At 43.0% G+C, this 18,492-nt stretch overlaps 1 protein-coding gene across 1 annotated transcript in view; it reads right to left on the bottom strand.

Annotated features, from left to right (window-relative positions):
- Positions 1-18,195, bottom strand: part of VSIG2 (V-set and immunoglobulin domain containing 2) — a 29,711-nt gene extending 11,516 nt beyond the window's left edge. The window contains exons 1-5 of the mRNA XM_070952623.1: positions 18,129-18,195; positions 16,252-16,415; positions 14,359-14,566; positions 12,504-12,662; positions 11,292-11,411 (exon numbers count right to left, since the gene is read on the bottom strand). Of these exons, the coding sequence (XP_070808724.1) occupies positions 11,292-11,411; positions 12,504-12,662; positions 14,359-14,566; positions 16,252-16,415; positions 18,129-18,195 (718 nt within the window). The remainder of the gene's footprint in view (positions 1-11,291; positions 11,412-12,503; positions 12,663-14,358; positions 14,567-16,251; positions 16,416-18,128) is intronic.
- Positions 18,196-18,492: the final 297 nt, after the last annotated feature.

The raw sequence follows: 18,492 nt of genomic DNA, 5'->3' as shown, positions 1-18,492 counted from the left end.
TTGTTCTAACTGTCAGGAAATTTCTCCTTAGTTCTAAATTGCTTCTCTCCTTGATTAGTTTCCACCCATTGCTTCTTGTTCTACCCTCAGGAGAATAGCTTGATTCCAGTGGTGAAATGTAAAATTTGTTACTACCGGTTCTGTTGGCGTGGCTTGGTGGTGGTGGGGGTAATATGACTGAGTGGGCGTGGCCAACTTGACTGAGTCGGCTGAAGAGGTTGTAAAAAAAACGCTTTTAAAAGCCTCTGATGATCCCAGCTGACTTGCCTGATCGGCAGAGGCTTTTTTTTTTTTTTACTTTTAAAAGCATTTTTTTCAGCCAAAGAGGTTGTAGAAAAATGCTTTTAAAAATAAAATTTAAAAAAAGCTTCTGATGATTGCACGGCTCAGCTGGGCAATGGGGGGGGGAGCAGGGATTTTTGCTACTGGTTCTCCGAACCACCCGCCTCTATCGCTACCGGATCGGGCAATCCGGTGCAAACTGGGAGCATTTCACCCCTGCTTGACTCCCTCTTTTTTGTGGGATATTGGAACACTGCTATCATGTCTCCCCTGATCCTTCTTTTCATCAAACTAGACATACCCAGTTCCTGCAACCCTAATCATCTTTGTTGCTCTTCTCTGCACTCTTTCTAGAGTCTCAATATCTTTTTTACATCGTGGCGACCAAAACTGAATGCAGTATTCAAAGTGCGGTTTTACCAAGGCATTACAAAGTGGTATTAACACTTCACGTGATCTTGATTCTATCAATGGGAGAAGACCCTTCCACTCACAGTAAATCAAGTTTCTAGCAGTGGTACAAATCTACTAAAAGATTTCTCCTAATGATTTAAATAACTGGTAGGTCAATCCTTGGAGAAACAGAAGCAAGCCTTAAACCACTCAGGGTCTTTTAAAAATGAGATTATCAACACCTTAAATTGTGCTAACCAGTGGAAATATTCCAGTAAAGGTTTTGTGTGATTATTGAAACTTGCACATGGTGGTGGCCAAGTTAGTACATCTTGCACTAACACCTCCAGACACTATACAAGGGTACTTCCTATCTCCCACTGTAGATAAATAGGTTGCACTTAAAGTTGTGAGAAGCAAATCTCAATCTTATTTTGAAATAAAGTGCACATTGGCTCATTTTATCTCCATTTGATGTCACAGTATAAATGTACGGTCACCGGCATGGGGGAGGCAGACAATCCAGATACCCCGTGCTGGTGCTTGTTCAGTGCAGCTGCAGACAAGCCAAGAGACAGTGGGACGAAGGGGCAGATGCATTGGGATTGCCTCTGCCTCCATCTTCTTCTGGTGCTACCATGCAAGCCTCCCATGAGGAAAAAGAGGGAAGAAGCAAAGCGGCTGGCTGCGGAGCTGCCAGCTTCAGGAAGTGGCCCAACAGGCAGACGTGCTGTGCCCAGAAAGAGACGGGTGAAAGTCATTCTGCTCTGAAGCAGAGGCATTCCGAGCCTTCAGCACATCCCAGGATTGCAACGCTGAAGGTTCAGAATGGAGCCGTTTTCATAAAAGGCAGGAAAATGGGGAAGGAGATTTTCCTGCCTGTCATCCATTCCTGAAGCTCAGCACAGACTGAGGGAAAGATGGTAGAGAGAAAAATTCCCCTCCCCATTTTCCTGCCATTTGCAACAAGGAGTGGCTGGGAGGGGAGGAGCCGGGTGAGGCGCCCCTCGATGTGAGTAATGTCAAGTTGGCCATGCCCACCCAGTCACATGACCCCCCCCCACCAAGCCATGCCCACCAAGCCACGTCCACAGAACCGGTAGGGAAAAATTTTGAATTTCACCCCTGGAACATCCCATACATTCAGGTTCATGATGAAGCTGGGAGATCTTGGGAAGCCACTGATGTCCCACTGATTTTTATTGTTGTGCTGGTAGTCATCTCTTGCTCCTATTCACTGCTTTCATAAAGCTGGTAGAATAGAATAGAATAGAATAGAATAGAGTAGAGTAGAGTAGAGTAGAGTAGAGTAGAGTAGAGTAGAATAGAATAGAATAGAATAGAATAGAATAGAATAGAATAGAATAGAATAGAATAGAATAGAATAGAATAGGATTCTTTATTGGCCAAGTGTGATTGGACACACAAGGAATTTGTCTTGGTGCATATGCTCTCAGTGTACATAAAAGAAAAGATACGTTGATTGAGTAGGCCTAAAATTTGGTACAGGTAGTCCTTGACTTATGAGCACAATTGGGCCCAGAAATTCCATTGCTAAGCAAGGCAATTGTTAAGTGAGTTGCACCTGTATTTACAACTTTTTTTTTTGCCAAGGTTGTTAAGCAAATCACTGCAACTGATGAGTAAACCGTGCAATTGTTAAGTAAATCCAGCTTTCCCATTGAGCTTGCTTGTCAGAAGCTTGCTGGGAAGGTTGCAAATGGTGATCCCATGACCCCAGAACACCACAAACATCATCCATACATGCCAGTTGCCAAGCGCCTGGATGTTGATCCCCTGACCATGGGGATGGCATGGTGGTTGTAAGTGTAAGTCGCTTTTGTCAGGGCTGTAGTAATTTTGAACAGTTGCTAAATGAATGGCTGTAAATCAAGGACTACTTGTATGTAAGTTTATAAATATCCCCAGATATGATTTAAATCAAGACTGGAGAGATCAAGATCCATTTGGTGTGATTAAGGTAAGGTGACCAGACGTCCCGCTTTTGGCGGGACAGTCCCGCTTTTGAGCAATTTGTCCCGCGTCCCGCGGCGTTTTAAAAAAGTCCCGATTTTTCATTCTGCCTCCTGAGTCCCGGCTGCCTCCTGAATCCCCGCTGATGGCTAGAGGGAAAAAAAACTCTTTAAACTCTTGCCGCGGGGCTTCAAAGGGCCGACCTACAGCTGATCAGTGTTAAAAAAAAATGAATAGACCCATGCCTGCAAAAATAGAAAAAACAGCCCCTGTTAACAGCTTCCGCTAGGTTAATTAGCTGCAAAAAGCTGCAAAAAGTTCCTGGAGCAGATTTTTTTTCCCCTAGCTATACTGAAAACAAAGGCGAAAGCGAAACTAAACCTGCAACGTGACAAAATGAGGCAGAGAGAGATTTCTTTCTTTTTCTTTTTCTTTTTCCTCACCAAAAAAGGTAGGTACAAAACTGCAAACAATGGGAAATTTTGGGCAAAAGAGGAGAGTTCAAGATTTTAAAACACAAAAGAAAAAAAGCTCTATTTAACTAGGGAATTGTAATAATTGAGATACTATTAATAATTGTATATTGTGTTGAAAGCAGAAATGGTTAAGTTGTGGTTTGGAGGAATATATGGGGGAAATTATTTGGTTTATTATTATTGGTAAATATAATTAATTGATTTGTAAGAAATTGGATTGCATGGAAATAATTGGAATATTCATGTTCATATTGATTAATATACAAAAAAGATAGTTATATAACTAATTGATTTATATTAAAATGTTGAATTTGTATTAAACAACTGTATTACATAATTACATAATTAACCAATGTGAGGATGGATATAAAAATAGATGACAATGGGAAGGGGTATAATATAGAATAGAAGGGAAAAATTGAATTTGATTAAGATTAGAGATGAGTATGAAGGGTAATATTGTTTTTTTAAAAAAAATAGATGAATAAATATGGCAAAAAGGAAATATAGAAATTGTAAATTTAATTGAAATGACTAAACGCTGTTTAAATTTGTGAACCAGCCAAATATTCTGTTCAAAGAAAATACATTGTATGTTTGTATGTGTGTTTCTAATTATTGCCATTTATTCATATTTGTTCTCTTTTATTCTTTAAAGTTTAACAATTCATTCTTAATCTTAATATCTTTATATTTGCTTGGGGTTGGCTTTCTTCCCTTTCATCTTTTTTATTGTACAGCAATCTTTCTCCTCAAACCTACCACCACTCTCTTTTCTTTCCTTCTTACTTTCTCTTCCTCCCCCTCTTCTTCTCCTCCCTACTTCCTCTTCCTTTCTCCTTCTCCTCCTCTCTTCCTCCCTCTCTTACCCTCACTCCTACTCTAATTTCCATTCCTTCATCCCTCTCTATTGCTGTATCCTTTAATGCATATGGACTACTCAGAGGGCTGAAAAAGTTATTTTTGACTGGTCCTCACACTTTTGACCAGTCCTTGAACTTATGACTGTCCTCACATTTTACATTTTTGCCCTATCTTGTCATCATGGTGAAGAGAAGCAGTTGTGAAATGAGTGACATGGTTGTTAAGAATGCTGCATGGGCATAAATATGAGGATGGTCATAAGTGTGAGGACCAGTCAAAAGTGCGAGGACCTGTCAGAAATGACTTTTTTCAGCCCTCTGGTTAGTCCTTTTGTGCATATGGACTACTCAGAGGGCTGAAAAAGTTATTTTTGACTGGTCCTCACACTTTTGACCAGTCCTTGAACTTACGACTGTCCTCACATTTTACATTTTTGCCCTATCTTGTCACCATGGTGAAGAGAAGCAGTTGTGAAATGAGTGACATGGTTGTTAAGAATACTGCACGGGCATAAATATGAGGATGGTCATAAGTGTGAGGACCAGTCAAAAGTGCGAGGACCTGTCAGAAATGACTTTTTTCAGCCCTCTGGTTAGTCCTTTTGTGCATATGGACTACTCAGAGGGCTGAAAAAGTTATTTTTGACTGGTCCTCACACTTTTGACCAGTCCTCGAACTTATGACTGTCCTCACATTTTACATTTTTGCCCTATCTTGTCACCATGGTGAAGAGAAGCAGTTGTGAAATGAGTGACATGGTTGTTAAGAATACTGCACGGGAATAAATGTGAGGATGGTCATAAGTGTGAGGACCAGTCAAAAGTGTGAGGACCTGTCAGAAATGACTTTTCAGCCCTCTGAGTAGTCCCTATACACATAGCCATGGCCACCCGGTCACATGACCAGCTAGCCACGCCCACCCAGTCACATGGCCTCCAAGCCACGCCCACACAATAAGTCACGCCCACAATGGTGTCCTTCTTACCAATGTTAAAATCTGTTCACCTTACCCTATACACATAGCCATGGCCACCCGGTCACATGACCAGCTAGCCACGCCCACCCAGTCACATGACCAGCTAGCCACCCCCACCCAGTCACATGACCAGATATCCACGCCCACAAAATAAGCCACGCCCACAATGTCCCTCTTTACCAATGTTAAAATCTGGTCACTTTAGATTAAGGGGATGTGAGAATATATTCTAAACCTTGAGATAATAACAGAAGGCAGGCTTGCATTTTATGTGTGTGTGTGTGTGTGTGTGTGTGAACATGTGCAGATATGTGTCTTCATTCTTTCTCTATGCTAGTTCCCAATTTAAGCTACCTCCCACCAGAGTTGTCATTACTCTACAAACTTGAAATCGTGTTGTCAGGAGCCAAGGTGAAATGCTTCTTTTCGCTCCCCAAGAAGAAAAGCTATAATTATATACTCTAATTTAACTTTATTCTCTCATATCATCTGAGAGTTTTATCCCTTGAGATTCTTCCAAGTCCTAAAACACACCTGTGAAAAACAAACTGTAACAGAGACCTCTGCCTGAAATGAATCCTTGGTTTTCCTATGATTTGCTTTTGCCTTCACATCTCCCTCCCTTCTGCAAGCTGGAGTCTTCCACCTCCCTGGCACTTAGCCCTGCTTCTAATTTCTCCTTCCAGTTGCTGTTCAGCGAAGAAGCAAGGCTTTGTGGGGGGGGGAGCTGTCCATGGAAACGAGAGCTAATTAATGAAAGGAACTGACCTGAGTGGGAGGCGAGTTAGAAGAAAAAGGGGATATGAGTCGTTCAAGCAGAATTGGAAGATTGAAATAGTCCACAAATTGCTTAATGGTGATCAAGGAACGGAACTTGAAGGGACAATGATTTAATTCCGGAATATTTTTTGGCACTTAAAAAAATCCAAATCAATAATAGTTCTCCTTCTCCTTCTCCTTCTCCTTCTCCTTCTCCTTCTCCTTCTCCTTCTCCTTCTCCTTCTCCTTCTCCTTCTTCTCCTTCGCCTCCCCATCCCCGTCCCCCTTCTTCTCCTCCTCTTCTTCCTCCTCCTCCTCCTCATCTTCCTCTTCCTCCTCCCCCTCCCTCTCCTCTTCCTCCTCCTCATTGAATCACTGCAATTGATAAGTCAGAACATAGTTGCTAAGTGAACCTGGTTTCCCCATTGACTTTGTTTGTCAGAAGGTCCCAAAAGGTGATCACGAGACCTCAGGACACCATCATAAATATGAGTCCGTTGCCAAGCTTTGATCACATGACCATGGGGATGCTGCAACGGGCAAGTGAAAAATAATTATAAGTCACTTTTTTCAGTGCCATTGTAACTTTGAAAAGTCACTAAATGAACTGTTTAAGTCAAGGACTACCTGAACTGTGATGCCCAACCTCAAGAGTGAGAGAGAGATGGAGCAGAGAGGTATCCAATCCATTGGGAACAAAGCAGCTCTTTCATACAAGACATTTGAAAGGGAAAGTGATGGAAACTGCAAACCATCAAAGGCAAAGATCTATATTAACAGATTAACAGAGTTGGAAGGGACCTTGTAGGTCATCTAGTCCAACCTCCCACCCAAGTAGGAGACCCTATATCATTTCTGACTGATGGCAGTCAAGTCTCTTCTTGAAAGCTTCCAGTAATGAAGCTTCCACAACTTCTGAAGACAACTTCTGTTCTATGGGTTGGTTGCTCTCACTGTCAGAAAATTTCTCCTTATTTCCATGTTGAATCAGTTTCCATCCATTACACCTGGCCTTCATGTGCTTTGGAAAACAGTTTGACCCCCTGATGGGAAAAAGGGGGAGGAGGGGCAAGGAAGGGAACAAATGGGCAATAATCTTGTTTAGGGAATGGATGGGAAATGGAGAGGAGGCAAGACCTGATAGGTTCCAGATGGAGCTTGGGCCATTTCCTGAGACTCTGGCTCATGACTCGGCTGAGGACCTGGTGGCCGCCTGGGATAGTGCGGCTGCCGGGGCCTTGGACCGTGTCGTGCCTTTGCGGCCTCTGACCCAGCACCGAACTCACCTAGCTCCTTGGTTCTCCGAGGAGCTCAGGGAAATGAAGCGCCGGAAAAGACGCCTGGAGAGTAGTTGGAGGACCAGCCGCTCTGAATCTGACCGAACACTGGTGAGGTCTCATATTAAGACCTACCTAGTGGCGATAAAAGCGGCGAAATCTAGCTATTTTGCCGCTCTTATCATGTCGTCTGATAATCGCCCGGCCGCCCTGTTTAGGGTGACCCGCTCCCTCCTCCATCTGGAAGCGCGGGATGACCCCTTGCAGGGCCTAGCTGAGGACTTTGTGCAGTATCTGTATGACAAAATCGCTCAGATTCGGGAAGGGCTGGCCTCTGACTGGGTATGTCCAGACGGGATGACTGAGGCAGGTCTTGAGAGTGTTATCTGGGGGGAGTTTGATTCTGTGGCTCCCAAGGACATGGACAGGGTCCTGGGACGGCTGAACGCAACCACATGTTTATTGGACCCGTGTCCCTCCTGGTTGGTACTGGCTTCCCGGGAGGTGACACGAGGCTGGCTCCAGAAGATTGTTAACGCTTCTTTGAGTGAGGGGGTCCTGCCGGCTGCTTTGAAAGAAGCGGTTGTGAGGCCCCTCCTCAAGAAGCCCTCTCTGGATCCGGCTGTTTTGGCTAACTATCGTCCAGTCTCCAACCTTCGCTTCGTTGCGAAGGTTGTCGAGAGTGTGGTAGCACAACAGCTTCCCCGGTACCTGGATGAAGCTATCTATCTAGACCCGCTCCAGTCCGGCTTCCGGCCTGGGCACAGCACGGAAACGGCATTGGTCGCGTTGGTGGATGATCTCTGGAGGGCTCGGGATAGGGGTTGCTCCTCTATCCTGGTCCTGTTAGACCTCTCAGTGGCTTTTGATACCATTGCACCGGTTGGCGGGGTTGGGGGTGGGGGGCACCGTTCTGCGGTGGTTCTCCTCCTACCTCTCTGACCGGTCGCAATCTGTGTTGACGGGGGGGCAGCAGTCGACCCCGAGGCACCTTGCTTGTGGGGTGCCACAAGGGTCGGTCCTCTCGCCCCTTCTGTTCAACATTTATGTAAAGCCGCTGGGTGAGATCATCCGTGGCTTCGGGGTGGAGTTCCATCAGTATGCTGATGACACCCAGCTGTACATCTCCACCCCAGGCCACCCCAACGATGCCCTTGAAGTGATGTCCCAGTGCCTGGAGGCCGTGCGGGCCTGGATGGGGAGAAACAGGCTCTGACTCAACCCCTCCAAGACCGAGTGGCTGTGGCTTCCAGCGTCCCGATATAGCCAGCTGACGCCATTGCTGGCTATTGGGGGCGAATCACTCGCCCCCACGGAGAGGGCTCATAACTTGGGCGTCCTCCTGGACGCACGGCTGTCTTTAGAAGATCATTTGACGGCCGTGGCCAGGGGGGCTTTTTATCAGGTTCGCCTGATACGCCAGTTGCGTATCTAGATCGGGACTCTCTATGCACAGTCACTCAGGCACTAGTCACTTCCCGCCTGGACTACTGCAACGCTCTCTACATGGGGCTCCCCCTGGGGTGCACCCGGAGGCTCCAGCTGGTCCAGAACACGGCCATGCGGGGGATTATGGGGCCGACGAGGCGCTCCCATGTGACACCTCTCCTGTGCGAGCTGCACTGGCTCCCGGTGGTCTTCCGGGTGCGCTTCAAGGTGTTGGTGACCACCTTTAAAGCGCCCCATGGCTTAGGGCCAGGGTACTTACGAGACCGCCTTCTGCCACCAATAACCTCCCACCGGCCAGTACGCTCGCACAGAGTGGGCCTCCTCAGGGTGCCGTCCGCCAGACAATGTCGGCTGGCGACCCCCAGGGGGAGAGCCTTCTCTGTGGCGGCGCCCACCCTCTGGAACAACCTCCCCCCAGAGTTACGTACAATAACAGACCTCCGGATTTTTCGTCGGGCCCTGAAAACCTATTTATTTCAACTAGCTGGGCTGGCTTGAGTTAAATTTTAAATTGATTTTAAATTGGGTTGTTTTAATTTATGGCCAAAATATTTAATTATTTTAATACTGTTTTTAAATTTTGTATGCTCTGTTTTTACCTTGGCTTTGCACCGCCCTAAGTCCTATTTGGAGAAGGGCGGTATAGAAATTTAATAAATAAATAAATAAATAAATAAATAAATAAATAAATAAATAAATAAAAACAGTTGCAGAATTTGGGTTTGGCTAGTCCAGAGAAAAGAAGGACTGGGGGGACATGATAACAGTATTCCAGTATTTGAGAGGCTGCCACTGTTGTGGCCCCGCCCTCTGAGCCTGTCCCATCGGAGGAAGAAAGCTCCGAGCATGAGGAAGAGGAGTCAGCCAGGCCTCCCTCTCCAGGCCCCTCCCCTCTGGCATTGTTTCAAGTGCCGGCTGAGGGAGAGGAAACAGCTGATTCGAGTCAAAGTGATAATGAAACATCATTCCTGGACGCACGCCTTCGAAGGCGTGATAAACGTTTGCAGCAGCTTGGGAGGCGTGCTAGGGATTAGAACTGAGTCACTGGACCACACCCCAGAGACTATATAATAGAGGGTAGTGGTCAAAGGATCCTTGTGACGAACAAAGCAAAACCTTGGAGTCACTAAAGCCTCGTCCGGAACTGCTGGGAGGAATATTATTTCTGTTTGGACTTTCTTGAACGTTCGTATCTTATCTGTCTGTTTGTGAAAATAAAGACCCTTGGCAGACGGTGTGTCTATCGCTGCCAAGTCGGAGATAAGACCTGGGTGCGTTCCAAAGTGTTTCCTTAACCCTCGACTGGCTGTGTGTGTGTGTGTGTGGGTACGGAGACAGATCAGCCACAAAGAAAAGGGGGTATTCTCCAAAGCACCAGAGGGCAGGACAAGAAACAATGGATGGAAACTTACTTACTTATTTATTTATTTATTTATTTATTTATTTATTGGTTCGATTTATATGCCGCCCTTTTCCAGAGACTCAGAGCGGCTTACAATGTGTTAAGCAATAGCCTTCATACTTATGTATATACCTGCTTATTAGGGCTTTTGCCCCCCCCCCAAGCGGTGTTCTTTTTTTATACAAAGTCAGCTTATTGCCCCCACAAACCGGGTCCTCATTTTACCTATCTCGGAAGGATGGAAGGTGAGTCAACCTTGAACCTGGTGAGATTTGAACTTGCAGTAATTACTTGCAGTAATTGCAAGCAGCTGGTGCTACTTAACAGTGCTTTAGTCTGCTGCGCCACCAAGGCTCTTTTAGTGCCCTGGAGTACTCCAAAAACCATGGATGCTGCTGCAAAAGCCCACTGTGATCCCTTTCCCACATGGCTTCATTTGACTTTAAAGCAGGGGTGAAATCCAGCAGGTTCTGACAGGTTCTGGAGAACTGGTAGCGGAAATTTTGAGCAGTTCGGAAAACTGGCAAATACCACCTCTGGATGGCCCCAGAGTGGGGTGGGAATGGGGATTTTGCAGTATCCTTCCCCTGCCACGCCCACCAAGCCACACTACACCCACCAAGCCACGCCCACAGAATCACTAGTAAAAAAAATTGGATTTCACCACTGCTTTCAAGATTCTTTTCCCTGAAAAAAAAACCCAAAATAATGGGACCTAGGATGAAGCAAAGCCAATTCCCAGTTTTTAGCATTCATAAGAATGCCTCTGGACCCACCCGAATGTCTCTAGAAGATTCTTAGAAAATCAAAACAGTAATGGTTGCTCAACATGTAGTTGGCACTGTGCCTGTCTGCCCAGAAAGTTCAAAAAAAGCATGCAAAGTGTCACTAGATGGCACTATAAACACGTAGAGATTTGGCTGGGACAGTGGGAATTTCTATGCCGACTGAATAATCTACTCAAGGTTTAATGGATAGGATCCAAGGACCAGGACTTCTTTTAATGAATGAGAAGTGGCAATCTATCAGGCCCAAGACCCTCTCAGTGAAATGCATTCGGATCTAGATCCTTATAAGCTTATAAACCGAACAGACAGAATGTCATCACTGTCCAAAATCTAGGGGGAAAAAATTCCAAATCTTTCATGACAATCTGAAGTTAGTTGTTTACTTGCTTCTTCTATTCACACAATTTTCCTAACCTAGTTCCTAAATTAACCCATTTGTAATATACAATGAATCATTCACATAACACATCTAGTAAGCCACGAAAACAAAGCCAAGGTTAAAATTATTCAGACTTAATAAGATATGCAAATACCTGCTGTCAAATTTCTAAACGAACTGGTTAAGAGTCTTGCGTGAAAAGTTCCTTACCGTTATCAGATCCTCAGAAAGATTAACAAAAAGAGTTTCTTGGTGTACTGATCAGTCCTCACCTGTCACATGGAGGGAGATTTGGCAACTATGATGTCCAAACTCATTGGTGGCAGTGCAGCGGTATGTACCAGACAACTGAAGTGTGAGGTTGGTCAATACGAGAGTTCCCTTTTGTTGGTCTGGGGAAAGGAAACCAAAATAGAATAAGAAAGTAACTCCCAGTTGAATACCTGTAGCTCAGGGTTGAACTATGGAGTCCTTGGTGTTCTTGAGCTTGGTTGTTTGCTTACAGATGTTTCATTACCTGACTAGATAACATCATCAGTGCTAGTGAGTGTGGGGTTTGCTGCCTGTTCAGTAGCTTGCCCTGCCAGGGGTAGATGGAGTGCCAAACTTCAAGGAATTCTCTAGTGTTCTTGGATTTGGCTTAGTTTAGGAAAGCCAGGTTTCCAAGTTGTAACTATGGTTGAGTCTGTCCATGTGTTATAGGTTTTCATTGGGGCTACTTGGTCTTTTGGTTTATTTAAGATGTTTACCTAAGATGTACTTAACAAAAGACCTAGTAGCCCTAGAAGAAAAAAAACACAGCATAAGGACTATAACAGAAATTAGGTAGGAAGATGGGCAAAAGAATAACAGAGCACATCCACAAATACCCACCTGCAGTCAGAAGACATGATAAAAATAAGGGGGGGGAAATTGTTATTCCAATCCAGCCTTTGTTGAGAATGTCCTTCAATATCTTGAGAAGACCAATTTGAAAATACACACTTGAAGAACAGCTTTCTCCAGCCTTATGTTGGAACTACACAGCCAGAGACTACAACATTCTGAAAGAATTATTATTCCTTAATTGACCTTTCTCTTGTGGAATAATTTCCCCCTTAATAACAGTATCACTATGTTAATAGAGTTATTATGAGGAACGTTATTTCATAAAGTTCTCCCATAATTGAACGCGTCTACCTCCACATCTTCAATTTGTTTTGATCAAACATCTGGAACCTTCAAACCCATTTCCTTAAAATAGTTATCCCCAGCCATGTGCTCTCCAGATGTGTGGAGCTACATAGTAATTGATATCTACTCAGAAGAGTATTTATACTCATAGAGCAGGTCAACGTTAAACACAAAACAAGTTGACAGGTAGTCCATCTGTCTCCTGTTTGCAATTATACCAGTGTACTTGGTTTACAATCATCCAGCCACCCAGCCACCCTACTCTCTGCTTCGGCATGACCTTTAACCAAGGAAAACTGCCCTTCACCTACTTTGCACCATGTGGGAAGTAGGAAGTGGCTGTTTAGAATCCAGCAGAGTCCAAGAATAAATCGGGGTAGGCACACCTTCAGAAGAATTGCAGGAGAAGGTGACATCTGATCCAATAGGTGAAGAGGTGGACCCTTTACAGACCGGTGTGGATGGTGGCACTGATGAGAAAGGATGAATTCAATACCAGGAACTCAAGGAAGTCAAAATATGTGGGTGGTGTAGATCTTTTCCCTCCAAGATTGAGGAGCTTGACACAGACATCTCTTTAATTCTGGCACCCTCTAGAACAGGGGTGTCAAATTCAAGGCCTGCGGGCCACACTCGGCCCACGGGGTGCTTAGATTTGGCCCACAGGCACACCCTGGAAAGAGCAAAGGACCGGCCCCCGGTGACTCTGCCAGTGAAAATGGAGCTTAGAAGGACTGCGTGTGGCCCTCCCAGGCTATGTTTTTGGCCATGATGGCCTCCTGCAGCCCTCTGCCAGCAAAAACAGAGCTCGGGGAGGCTGTGGACGGCCCTCTTGAGCTTCGTTTTTGCTGGCAGAAGTTTACAGGAGGCCGTCGTGGCTGAAAATGGAGCCTTGAGTGAAGTCAAGCTGGCCATGTCTGGCCATGCCTCCACCCCCACGGTCCTCTGAGGTCAAAAACGCAACCCTGATGTGGCCCTCAATGAAATCAAGTTTGACACCCCTGCCCTAGAACTAGTTAGTATCTTGGTAGACATGTAAAAACATTAAATGTTTTGAATACAGTACAAATACATATATTGATACAGAAAACTTTAAAGGTTACTATTCAATTGAAGCCAGAATTTTTCCTTTTAGCACTGATGGATACAGAATTAGAAAAGATTCATGGAAGATTATTTCAATATACGATTGCCATGACAGGATTATTATATATAGGAAGATACAAAGATGTGACACTACCCATCAGGGAGAAATGGTGGGTGAAATTGACAGAACTTGCTGAGATGGCCAAGCTGCCTTCTTTATTTAGAAAAAGGTTATTATTGGCATTCATTAATGACTAAAAACTCCACATAGACTTTTCACATTAAAAAGAAAACAATTTTGTGATTTATGGTTTTAATGATTTTAAATAATAGATTGTAGAAATAAGGGAAATATGATGCAGTCTCAGAGACAGAGGGATTTATACATACATACATGCATGCATGCATGCCTGCATACATACATACATACATTACATACATACATTGCCTTCTGTTATTTTTCTTTTTTTCTTTCCTTTTTCTTTGTCTCTTTTTCCCTCTTTTCTTTCTTTTTTGGTTTTGCATTTACTATTTTTTTTCTTTGAATCTATTTCTTATTGCATATGTAGAATCTTTAAACTACTTAAAAATAGAACTAGTGACTACCATCAATGTTTGATCAGCAGGCTCGTTCAGCCTGGCCTGGCCTGGTGGCCTTGTCTGTGACATGGATGACATCCTTCTCCTTCTCAGTTGCTATGGATATTCAACGTTCCATAATAAGCTGACTTCCACATCTATTAGAAGACCATAGCCATAGCCCCAACCAACAAAACCATAGAGAATTGTCTGTTCCAGAACTTTCTAGGCCTGTTGGACTCTAATTCCCATCACCCTCAGCCAGGCAGGTGAGGATGTCTATCTCCCACAATTAAATGCATTTGTCAAACAACTTTGACAGATGCATTTATTTATGAGAGTCAGGATAAAACGTTTTGGTTAATGATCAAGGCAATTTTACCTGCTTGAAATTCAAGCCGATGAGCCCTAATCTCGGTCCATTTTATGCAATGAATAAAAAAAGCTACAATTGTGTGTATGCCAACCAACTCAATATTTAAAAAGTAAAATGGGACTTACTTAAAACGACGAGTTTCACAAGCCCAGTACCAGTGCCATCAAAATCTGGCGGGTTATTCACTTCGCAGATGTAAGTGCCAGCATCCGATGCACGAATGTTGTTCAGCCGGATGGAAGCATCTCCCAGCGTGGGAGATTCATGAAGGAGGCTTAGACGGTCAGCCTGCCCACTTGGTTTGTAGAGCATATTATTTGCAAAATACAGAATCTGTCATGAGATGGGAAGGTTACTTTGTATCAAGGACTACCTGTTGAAAGACTCAGTCATTTATGACGGTTGCAGTCTCCCAAGATCATGGGATCATCTTTTTGTGACCTTCTGAGAAGCAAAGTCAATGGGGAAGCCAGATTCACTTAACAACCGGGTTACTAACTTATCAACCTCAGTGATTCATTTAACAACTATGGCAAGAAAAGGTCGTAAAATGGGACAAAATTCACTTAACAAATGTCTCACTTAATAACAGAAATTTGGGGCTCGATTGTGGTTGTAGGACAAGGACTACCTGTAATTTGAAATACTCTCCGTGTTCCTTAAAATATCTATACTATGCCAACATCCATTGTTCTCTTTTCATACAATTTCTTCCGCTGCAGAAGAGGATGAATGATTGTACTTATCTGAAAAATGTTCTGAGTATTTTTTAAAAAAATTATGATGTATCAGAACAGATTTCATAATTGTAGCTCTGGATAGAACTGGAAAGGTAGTGGTTTTATTCCATATTTTTCCATCACTCTGAAGCCATCCTAGTTATTCATATTTCCCAAGCTGAAAAATTCCCATGAGATTCAGGGTGGACTGGCCTGGGTGAATTTTAGATAGATTTATTTATTTATTTATTTATTTATTTATTTATTTATTTATTTATTTATTTATTTATTTATTTATTTTTGGCAGGAGGCATCTATAAGATAAAAATGGGAAAAACTGCCCCCATCGGCAGTTTTTTCCTCTTGAATTTCCATGGCCTAATTTTGTTCCATGTTCCAAAAGGCTGGGGAAGGGTTAAGGGTGGGAACAAGAGTGTTTCCACTCCCTTCCCTTCCTTCGTTAAAATTCCCAAATCTCACTGCTGGAATTTAATTATTTTGCCATCTAATTTTGGCAGCCCAATCTGGAGGTGCTTTGAAATCTGCAAAGAAAGGAATGGAGCTGATGATGAAGTGTCTGAAGGGGTAAGTAGCCCATCCCTTCTTTAGCATGTTCTCACCCTAATTTTTTAGGGTGAGAGGAACTCATGATCTTCAAGAAATCTAGAACATTTTAACCAATTAATTGATTGGGAGTGAGGACAGGATGATTAAGATTTAGTGGCACAGTGGTTAGAATGCAGTATTGCAAATAAACTCTGCCCACTGCCAGGAGTTCAATCCTGATTGGCTCAAGGTGAAAAAGTTAGAATATATGTAATAATAAGAAAGGATCACCTTAAATGAGCTGATAACAACAGAAAAATGATATGTACATAAGTGTTGTATGTTTTGTGTTTATTTTAATGTGTTTAAAATAAAAAATGTTTTTAAAAAAAGATGGACTCAGCCTTCCATTCTTCTGAGGTCAGTAAAATGAGGACCCAAATTGTTGGGGCCAATACGCTGATTCTGTAAACTGCTTAGAGAGGGCTGTAAAGCACTGTGAAGCAGTATATAAGTCTAAGTGCTATTGCTATGGCTATTTCTGCTTCTCTGTTTTGGATCTTTTGGACCTCTCTCCCATCTCCAATTATTTGGAGGCCACATGGAGTCTGGTTCGTTTTATGCTGATGCTAATTTTAGAGCCAAAATTTAAGTTAAATGTTGTGGATTGTCTTCCCTTATTCTTCCTAACCTTCCCGACATATTTTCTTTACCCTCTGATTTCCAAGCAAGATGCCCTTTGCTCTCTTTCACCTGTGTTCCGGCATCAGGGGCCTTTGAACCACCGGCAAACCTCCATTCCAAAACAAAGTTTTTGCTGACAGATGTTTTATAGTGACAAGGAATTTCCACACTTGAACCTTTCTGCTGCATCACAGGATCGTGTGGCACAGTCACCTCCACACACACCCCACAGGCTGTGAGGGGAATAGAAAAGAAATGTTTAGAACATACAATAATAGAGTTGGAAGGGTTCTTGGGGGAGGGTTGTCAGCTCAAGCAGGAGATCCTACAGACCTACACCATTGTAGACAGATGGCTGTCCAGTCTTTTCTTAAAAATCTCAAGTGATGGATCACCCATAACTTCTTGGAGGCAAGCTGTTCCACTGATTAATTGTTCTCATTGATAGGAAATTTCTCCTTAATTCTAGGTTGGATCTCTCTTTAACAAGCTTCAATTCATTAATTTCTGCCTGTCCTCAGGAGCTTTGAAGAATAAATTGATCCCCTTTTCTCTGTGACAGCTGTTCAAGACTGCTATCATGTCACCCCTAGTCCTTCTCTTAGTTAGACTACATATATGCTTGTCAAGTTTGGGTCTTTCTTTCTTTCTTTCTTTCTTTCTTTCTTTCTTTCTTTCTTTCTTTCTTTCTTTCTTTCTCTCTCTCTCTCTCTCTCTCTCTCTCTCTCTCTCTCTCTTTCTCTCCCTCTCTCTCCCTCCCTCCCTCCCTCCCTTCCTTCCCCTCTCCTTCCCTCCCTCCCTTTCTTTCTTTCTTTCTTTCTTTCTTTCTTTCTTTCTTTCTTTCTTTCTTTCTTTCTTTCTTTCTTTCTTTCTTTGACAGTTTCAAGAAACTACCCGTGCAGTTTCCTAATGGTTTGATCTTATCCCCCCGTATTAGTATGTAATTTCCTTTCTTAACATTTCCACTGCATTTAATCACACAGTTCTGATTCTGAGTCATTCTAACAACAACTGTTGTTGAGAGTTGATTCCATCCATTTGGGAAATCAAATTGACCCAGTTCAACATTTTGCTTTCATTTGATTTTTAAATCAGTTTGGAGAAAACCAACCACCCAACCAATCAGGATTTGCATCTACCCCCCAAATAATTCAAATCATCAAATCGATTCAGGGACATCCAATTTGATTCAACACTGTTATTCTTTTTTCTGACTCAGATCCAGGATTTTGCTAAACAACCACATGAAAATGGTAATAAAATCAAATCAGGTCATGTGGTGATCCACTTAGTGACCACAATTGGCTATGATGGAAATTCCAGGCTCATTTGTGGCCGTTAAGTGAGGACTACCTGTACCAAGTACTTGTCCGCAACTGCTATAAATATCAATCAAAATAGAATGATTGGTGCTTTGCTATTTCATCACAATGTTTTATGCACTTTATAAAGCAGTAATAAGGGTTTTATTACCAGGTGAAAAACATAAATGTCAGGCTATGTTTGCCTGCAAAATTGAGGAAAACCCCTCTCAGCTTCTGCTATCAGGCCTAGGTCATCGAGTAGTATCTGAAGATTTACAGTCAACCTCACAAGGGGAAAATTGCTTCAAGTGCAAGTCTAGGGCTATGAGATCTGGAATGCAAAACCACTGCATGATTTGGGTTCAGGTTTTCTGTGTTTCTTCACTGTCATCTTGTGATCAACTGGATTTTTGTAGCCCAGCTCTGATCCCACTGATGAGCAGAAAAGATCCCACTCCACTGATAACTTCCCTTCTCATCCCTTTTTCCTTTAGTATCATGTATATGTCATTCTGAGCAAGAAACAAGCGTATTTTTTTCATATTGAATTGCACATAAAATAAAACATTTTATGATAATAAATTTATGGTACATTTAAAGCGGACTTACAATAAAATCTAATTGTAAATCTAAAGAACTTACTAAAAGACCAAACGAAGAGCAAGAAGCAGGAAAGTCGACATTTCCAAAAGTCCGTGTGGGGGTCCATTGCTCAGGAAAAATAACACACGATGACTTTCTTAGGAGAACTGAAACTCAACTGAGACCAAGTAAAACTGTTCTTTATCTTGTAGGTAAGTGAGAGCAAACAATTATGGCCAGGCTGAATCACGCTACAGCACAAAGCTTCTTGTGATATGGAAGGCTAACCCAGTGTGCCTTCTCATACTTTGCACTCACTGCTGCTCAGAATTGCTTCTCATAACTAGCATTTTTCCTCTTGTTCCTCTTGTTCCTTCTTTATCTGGCCTCTATATTCAAAACTCAAGTGCAAATAATGTTGGTT

The sequence above is a fragment of the Pituophis catenifer genome, unplaced genomic scaffold (assembly GCF_029215685.1).
Source record: "Pituophis catenifer annectens isolate HBS135680 unplaced genomic scaffold, rPitCat1.0.hap2 SCAF_12, whole genome shotgun sequence".
NCBI lineage: Eukaryota > Metazoa > Chordata > Lepidosauria > Squamata > Colubridae > Pituophis > Pituophis catenifer.
Note: the sequence above shows the minus strand (reverse complement) of the source record. Positions and strands in the feature narration are given on the sequence as shown.